The 8,559-nt window shown below is 30.3% G+C and overlaps 1 protein-coding gene across 1 annotated transcript in view; it reads right to left on the bottom strand.

Moving 5' to 3' along the window:
• LOC106690396 (uncharacterized) overlaps positions 1-8,177 on the bottom strand; it is a gene marked incomplete at its 5' end in the record, with an annotated part of 61,365 nt that extends 53,188 nt beyond the window's left edge. Inside the window, 2 exon segments of the mRNA XM_067051904.1 lie at positions 4,184-4,395; positions 8,069-8,177. Coding sequence (XP_066908005.1) covers positions 4,184-4,395; positions 8,069-8,177 — 321 coding nt within the window.
• Between the last annotated feature and the right edge of the window lie 382 nt (positions 8,178-8,559).

Here is an 8,559-nt window from a genome sequence, read left to right as displayed (position 1 = left end):
TATAACAATATATATATATATATATATAAAACCAAGTGTTAGTGGACCTTTTTTATGGACTACAAGACAGTTATTTGCTTTATTAACTCGCAGTTGTTTTTTGTGGATTAACTTTTCCCGCACTTTCTTGTTAAAACTGTAATAAGGTCTCCCCTATCGTGATGCCTATGTCCAAACACTATCTCTACAGGTGATAATCCAGTCGCCACATGGATCGTATTGTAGTACACTATCACCGCACATAGCATGGCATCATATAGTTCGAGATTATGCCCTAACTTAAGTAGCCAAAGATGTTCCTCTAACGTGTTGTGCAACTGTTTCACAGTGCTCCTGCTCTTGATGTGATGGGGAATGTTGAGCTACCAGGTAATGCCTAACATCTTACTTTTACTGCACATTACAGAATTCGTATCAAATTCTCATCTGTAATCTGATACGATCTAATCTGGCACCCGGAAGGTTGTGTACCATTGGAGGATTCCCTCCCTCACCTTCCCGGGTGTCTTCACTTCGATAGGGTAGGCCATTGGGATTTTCCTAAATAGGTCTACTGCTGTTAGCTACAACTACTTTTTGTACCAATAATGTCCACTTGGACTGATTGTAAAGGCATGAACGTGATGGGTATGACTACTTGCTCGGCTACTGGAGGTCGGAGGTTGTACTTTGCTTGCTGACATACTACCTTGTGATATAATCATTCATAGTACAGCTCATTGATTTCCTATAGTATAATAACTTTAGGGCATATAAGGTTTCCTCTATCCCCCTAAGGTTTGTTTTGTCGGTAAAGTGATTGGCGACAAGTTTTTGTTGCCCCTCTGGGTCGGCGATCATTTCTACTTGCCACAGACATCTGGCTAATGAGTAAGCAACCCCTACTCACTGTTGTCTCCATAATCTTTTCAGTTTGTCAGCTGTAACTTTATTTCCAATATACATGTGGCAGTTACATCCGGGTCTCGTAAATTCCCTAAATATGCGTTTCTTGTTTGTTTCCTATTCCTCGCCCTCAATCGCATTCAACACCAGATCTCACGATAATCAGTAGACCACCACATTCTCCGTGGAAGAAGGTTAAGGTGTCCAGACATATTGCTTGAAGCAATCCATCAAGATGCTTTAACACAACGATGAATGTAATTATTGTTGGAAAGAAACCACGTGGAAGGTCACAAATCAAATAGATAGACGGAATCAACAAAGATGCGAAAAAGTTGAATGCAGCAAACTGAAAAGCAATAGCTGAAGACATACTGGTTCGGGATGTTAAAGATTTATAAGGTCTGTAGAGCCAACCGATCAAAAGAAAAATTGTTTACACAATGAAAACAGAAAGTGGATGATTTTTGTCAATTTCTGTGTTTTACGATGCTTCTGAAATTATTTTGAAACAAATTATACAATGATGTCTGCCACTAAGTCACTGATATTTGCTTCTGTAGTGGAGCGACCTAAATACGAGTCATCATTGGAGCAATTTTTTTTATTTCTTAAGATCAATAAACTTGTTTTTATTCTGAAAAATTAAAAAGTTGATCCGGTCTTAAAGATTGATTTTATCAGACCTAACCAGCAATATAGAAGATGCGTGAGTTAGATGTTCTGTACTGAATGTGTTAAAAGGAACAGCCAATAACTTACAATCTATCAACATTGTATTCTCTTCTTCAGCTTTATTTACAATTTTTTTATAAATTTCTCCAGCTGGATCAACAATTCTATTTTAGTGAAGACCAAAACCTTTGCTAGTATAGAAGACTGAAACTATTTGATTAAAGACATATCAACAATAATATTTTTTTGGACTTTTTTTATTTTTTGACTACAAATGTCACCAATTTTAGTTTCCATACAATGAATATACATAGCACCATATTGAATATTAAATTCATTTTATTTTCAATAATGACTGACCTTTAGAGCATTGTGAACCTATTCCTCAAGAAAAGGATTTTGATAAGCCAAGGATTAAAACTTTAAATTTCTTGAATTCACATGAAGTGTACATCACAGTTAACTTAAAAAACAAAAGATAAAAATTTTTAAGAAATAGTATTGCCAATGGGAACAGATACGTTATCAATTACCTCAAATCTGGATCCAAACTTTCAAATGAGAATTTTATTTTTAAAAAATAATGTATAAAAGACAAATTCACAGAAAACTTTATTTAAACCACATCATAGCTCTTTCAAAGAATACTTGCAAGATGACACATTTTATATAAACACCAAGAATTCAAATTTTACAATGTTTTTAATTTGTATAAAATTATGAGAATTAATGATTGGATAAGTTGTCTATTTATGCCAAGGCATGAATAAATATTTTTTGTTTATTTATGTTGTTCTTTGCTGACTGCACCCCCGACCAACTTCTCTAATCAGTAATCTACGGTCAACTATCTACACCTCATTATGAGAATTAATAATAATGTGAGGTAAAATAAATGTTGAAAAATCTAGTTGCTTTAAAAGCTAGTTAAAAATTTCTTAAAACCAGAATTTTATTTATTCTGAATGGTTGATTTTTCCACATGTATTTCACCTCACATTATTTTAATTCCTTAACCTCCCCTAAATACGGATATTTACTTACTGCTTACATAGTTTAGTGAATTCCTTCTTCTCATGCGAAAACATTTTCCTTAACTCACCTATATTTTGAAAACGGCTGGTCCAAATCAGCTCAAAGTAGGAGATTAGTATAGACATGGTCTTTTACAAATCTTATCAACAACTTTTGCTTATCCATGTGAAAAATTATTTCCTGGATACAATTAAGTTTTAATAACAGCTCCTACCAAAGAATTCAACCTCAAACTACAAATCATTAACCTTGATATATGTAGGTAATTATGCACCTAAAATAAATATACAGAAGAATAATGACTTTTCCTCACTTTTCCCAATTTACCTGTCAGTAGAAACCATGAAAATGAGATCAATAATTATCAATGAGCAGCAATATACATCTATATATTGTTGTATTCCTTCTCCTATAAGATATTTGTTGAAAAGGTTGGTTTATCCAGACTTTGTGGTTATTGTAAAAATCAACTGGTCAATTTTTATAATTTTGAAGAAATGTGGGTTTTTGGCCTACTAAAAAAGAAAAATATACTATTTTTCTGATGGTTACTCACCTCGACTTACAGAGTTTATCCTACCTATGTTTCAAACATTTTCTGTTATAACATCTTTCAACTCTGTAGGGTGCATTCAGGCATTAGTTTATAAATAAATCTGTCTTATCAGCGTTGTAACTCAAATTGAAGCCCAAATCTTGAATAAACAGTCACCAGATGTTAAAGGTGCTTCTCTAGCTTCAACGCAAATCAAAGTTTTTTAAAACCAATATTGTGCTTAAAACACAATGTTTAAGACAATCTCTAGAAATTTCTTTTTCTCAAGATTTTCCAGTACTACAGAGAACAGATCTGATGAAATCAATTGCTTTAGCTAGTAGGATGGGACCTAAAAGAGAAATTTTATGGCATCTTTGGGTGTTTTACCACTTCAGCAATAGCTAATTGATTTCTTCATGGGCAGAATAATGAAATTATTTAATTTTTTAACAAATCCCCTTTAAATGTAAGATCTATAATCTAGGCCATATTTTTCCTAACTGAAGAAACAGTAGAACGATTTAATTTCAATTCTTTATCTAAGCTATGTTCATCTCACTATTTTGAAGACAGCAGCAAATATGAAACTTTTCCACAGAGAATGATGGTTTTTTAGACATAATGGACCTCTATCGAAGGAAACCATAAAACTAAATAGTAAATACTTAATTAAACGGAAATCATTTCCTGTTAAAATTCAAAACATGGGTTCAAATTAAAAGAAACATTTAAAAAAGAATTAGAGTTCTTGTTTGCAAGACCTTTTTATGAGTTCCTGGAATGACATTGATCTTTTGTTCGAAAGGTCATCAAAATAAGTCATAACTGTGGTTGTTTTTTCTAGTAAAAAATATACTGTAGGCTCTCGAGAACCACAGGTAGGGAATATTCATCATCATAAATGATACATGGTTATGTTTAAAGTTTTCAATATGATAGCAAGTTTATTTGTATTTGTATATAAATAAATATATACAAACACGGATAAAAACATTGGAAGCAGAGTCAGAAATAATGTTAAAATACCCTATTTTATCCTAATTTAATTACTTTTCCAGCTTCTTCTTCATTACATGCCATGACGATCACTTGCACCTCACACTGAACAACCATTCTCCAAAAATCATTTACAGTACTGGGTAAAGGTCCTTGACTGGCTATGTATGCAGGAGAACCACTTGCACCCTTGATGAAATTCGCATTAATATAGTCACTTCCAGGTATTCCAGCATATTCATTAAGAACAACACGGCTGAGGTCAACTGCAAAAAAACATACCTAAGCTCAAACACATACAAGTGAATACTACAATTATATAATTTTATTTGATGCATAATGTAAATTGATTTCTGAAACAGCAGACTATGAACATTAGCTAAATAACTATTATTAATAAATTTGACAGATGAAACTTCACAGATACTTTCAATATATAATATTTCTCCATAGATGCAGGTTAAGCAATGTTGAAATGCCCATACTAATTTCAGAAAGATGCTAAAGTAGGATAGCTTTTCAGTAAATATAGTTTTTGGCTATGGTAAACTCAATGGTTGTGATTACATATGAATCAAGCATTTTGTTTTTAAAATAAGAAAACTGGAAAAAATACTTCAAATAAAATCATCTAAGAAAGAATTAGAAAGTATAAAATGGTATTGCTTATGCAAGAAATATCAATGGCATCTTTATAGTACAATTAGCCAAAGCTATAACCATGAGTATTTAAATTAATAGATTCAACAGTAAAATTATAAGTGAATATAACTGTTTTAGATAACAATTTTTGTTGATGTCCTTGAATTAACTGAGCCTAGATCAAAGGGATCAACTAACTGTCCTTCAGTCACAAAAGAACCAAACCATTTGAATGTTGAAAAAAGTAAATTAGCAAACCACTGCTAATGAATTGCAGCTCATTTTCTACCTTAACTGAACTAAGATTTAAGTATAAATAAAGGTTTTATACTTCTTTCCATTAAACCTTTAAGGTACTGCCATTTAAATAACATTTAATTACATCACAATATTTAAAAATGTTTGCTCTTGTATTACTAGGTGGAATAGGGAAGAAAGAAGCCCCAACTCAAGCCTTTGTTGATAACACAACAATTAAAATGTAATATATCTAATAAGTGATGTGTCAGCAAAAGTATTATTTTAACAAGAGTAAGTAAAAACCTTCAAAAAGACATGGGTAGCATCCCTTATTCTTTGAATAAATTGGTTCAAACAAATTGAAACCATCTTCTTACACCCGCTTCCCAACATCCAAAGGACCACCATTAGGTATCAATCAATACATGTAAATCGAGAGACTATGAGCAGGCTCAATATGTTAGGCTAACCTTTCAATCTCCTCTTTCCTCAGTTGCTTTATGGTTTGTACTGTCAGATGTTGAACCATCATCCAGTACTCCTGGCAGATAAGGATCAGACTGAAGTTGTTATTGGCAGCTGGTACTGGTTCATTTCGAATGACATCTGCACGTCTAATAGTTCTTGAGATATAGTTTTTCATAAACAAAAAGTTTGTTCCCAAACTAAGAGAAATCAATATTTTGCAAATTTATTTTGGCAAATATCATGGAAACTCCTATGAAGATAAACATTATAAAATACTTGAATAGGTTCAATTTGAGTGCAGATGAACATCTATTTGTCTAATAGTTCATAAGATATCACAAAAAAAAAAAAATCAAGATTTTATAAATCTTTTCTTACATTTTCAAAAATATTATGAGGCAATAACTTTAATTTAATAACTTAATTACTAAGACAATTACTTTTTATATTTACAATAGAGAAACGAAGTTCTATGGGATTTTGTAACAATATTGATTATAGTTTATCATGAAGAATCAATGAAAACAACACCTTCAATACTTTTGACACATCATATCTGTGTATACACTAGTGTATATACCACTATTGTGTAAACTTGTTGATAAATAATGATTCTTATTTATGACAGCATATTTGCTTTCATGTACCTTATCGTGTAACATTCTTCGACTTTCAGTATTTTTTCGAAAAAATTTCTGACTTTTCCAGGTATTCCAAATCTGGTAGACACCTTATTTTTATATTTTTGTAACATACTTTGAAAATTGAAGACATGTTTTGAGAATAGTTTGATATCTCAACTGTTAGACTCATAGTCTACTAATTGAGTTGGGCTGATTATACATGAATATTGAGTAGCTGAGAACTAATTTTAAAGTTTGATGTAATTGATAAAAAAAGTAATTATAACTGGGAGTACGTGGATACTTCAAGACTACACACGCAGTCAGTAATCACACACTGTTTACTCAAAATTGGAAAAGTAATTGAGCACTCAAACTCAGTCTGCTGGCACTCAAAATGAAGCTAATTAAGTGCACTTTGAAGTGGTTTAAATGAGTATCCACATAGGAATAATGTTTTTCATAATATTTGGCACAATAAAGTTATTAAATAGTGAGTTCTCATTTTTTTAAAAAATAAAATGTTGGTCTTTGGAACTATTAAATGTACTTTATTTCTTGTATTATAGATTATATAAATCAATGTATTTAGTCATTAGAAGATTGTTATAGGTTAGCAAAATGTTTATTAGGAATATTAAAAACATTAAATGTAAAAAAACACAATTTGTTATCAGTATCAAGTAACCAATGTAGATTACAATTCATATAAGTTCTGTTCCTTTGGATATAGTGAAGACTGATTGGTTGCAGTATATTCTATGTTACATATCTAATATACTGGGTTAAGCATTTAAAATGTAAGTTTTTTAATATGCAAACAGTAATTAATTATTATTAAATTTAACAAAGAAATAAATATGTCTCTAAAGTAAAAGTAATTTGAAAACTACTAAAAATCAGCAACTGTTTGTAATTATGATGACTGAGAGACTAAAGAAACAAGAAAACAAAAGGCAGCGATTTTTCAGAAGGCAGACATTTGAATTATATCTGTCACTTGTCTCAAGAGGATTTAGTTCATTTATTGTAAAAAGCTTGTTTTTTAATAGTTGAAAATTCAAGTGATAACATTGTTCTGTGAATAAACATATTCAAGATTAAAAGGTGTAAGGTAGAAATAAGGTAAGACTATTTTTTTCCATTCATGTAGAACTTCCATTAAAGTAACATAATAATTTCAGTTGCAACTTCTTCAATCAAAAATTGTGATATATATATTTTAAACAATTTAATCACCATTTAGAGACAGCAACATTTGATCCACCATTCATCTTAATTTTTCATTGATTAATAAAAGGAAGTTTGATTGTTGATTAAATTAATTTCATTTTTGCTTTGCAGAATAATATAATGCAATGATATATTGGTTGTTCAAAGTGCATTTGATGTCCGATAACATTCAATCAGAATTTATGATTGATTTGAGTACCAATTGGTTAATTGAACAGCTTATAACTAAGAAAAGGATTTATAAGTGAATTTTCCTCACAATTAATTTAAATATTGAAGGTATAAAACAAAACAATCGGAAAATTGAAATCAGTTATTTACTCAGTAACAATAGAAAGTTACATAAAAAAACTAACATTTTACAGCACCACAAAGCTCTATTAGGGCTCAAAATATAAGCAAATTAACTCCATTTTGTAAAAGTTAAGAATAACATTTTTGGTAGAGTTGATAATAAATAAGATTGAGCATGGAATGAAAAAATGAGAAAAACATTAAGTATCTTCAGGAATAAAATGAACTTTCGATGGCATGCTAGAAATTTGGATTTTTATTGTCAATCCAAACTCAAACAATATACCGAAAAATCAGAACTACCTGACTTTTTGTGTTCTCAAGGTGTTTAATTTCCAGGATTCATAACAAAAAAATAATTATCATTAGAATAAAATGTGAATGAGATGATAAACAAGTTAATAAATATAAGTCAAATTAAAGAGAGAATAATACTTACAAGGTAAAATATCTTTATATCTATTCTTCTTGCGATTAACTTCTTTCTCACCTTCCAAACAAGAATATTCTTTGAGACACTTGACATTTTCACTAAATATTTTCAAGTCCTGCAAATGATAACTCTAATTAATAATTGGCAATGACATATTATTAAATTTTAAACAAATTAATAAAGTTGTTAGCAACAAAGATGTGAAAGAAATTTAATTAATAAGGAGGTAGTATGAATGATAAATAATTTTTTAAAGAAGGAATAATGAATTGGTAGGTTGATTTTTTATTCAAAAGAACAGAAGGGAAAAAAAAAAGGAGATCAAGAGTATAGGAAGTGTTTTTGTTTCGTAAGATTGAAATGAAAAGGTATGAAGAAGGTATTTTTGTCACAAATATTAGATTACAGGCTGTATCAGAACAAAATTAATTAAGTAGGAGTATTACTCTACTCAAAGATTTATAAATATAATTTGTTTTAAGAAGTTTATAGAAGCA

The sequence above is a fragment of the Halyomorpha halys genome, unplaced genomic scaffold (genome assembly GCF_000696795.3).
Source record: "Halyomorpha halys isolate HHAL.00 unplaced genomic scaffold, Hhal_1.1 Scaffold1702.1, whole genome shotgun sequence".
In the NCBI taxonomy this organism is placed as follows: Eukaryota; Metazoa; Arthropoda; class Insecta; order Hemiptera; family Pentatomidae; genus Halyomorpha; species Halyomorpha halys.
This window is presented reverse-complemented; position numbering and strand designations above follow the sequence as displayed.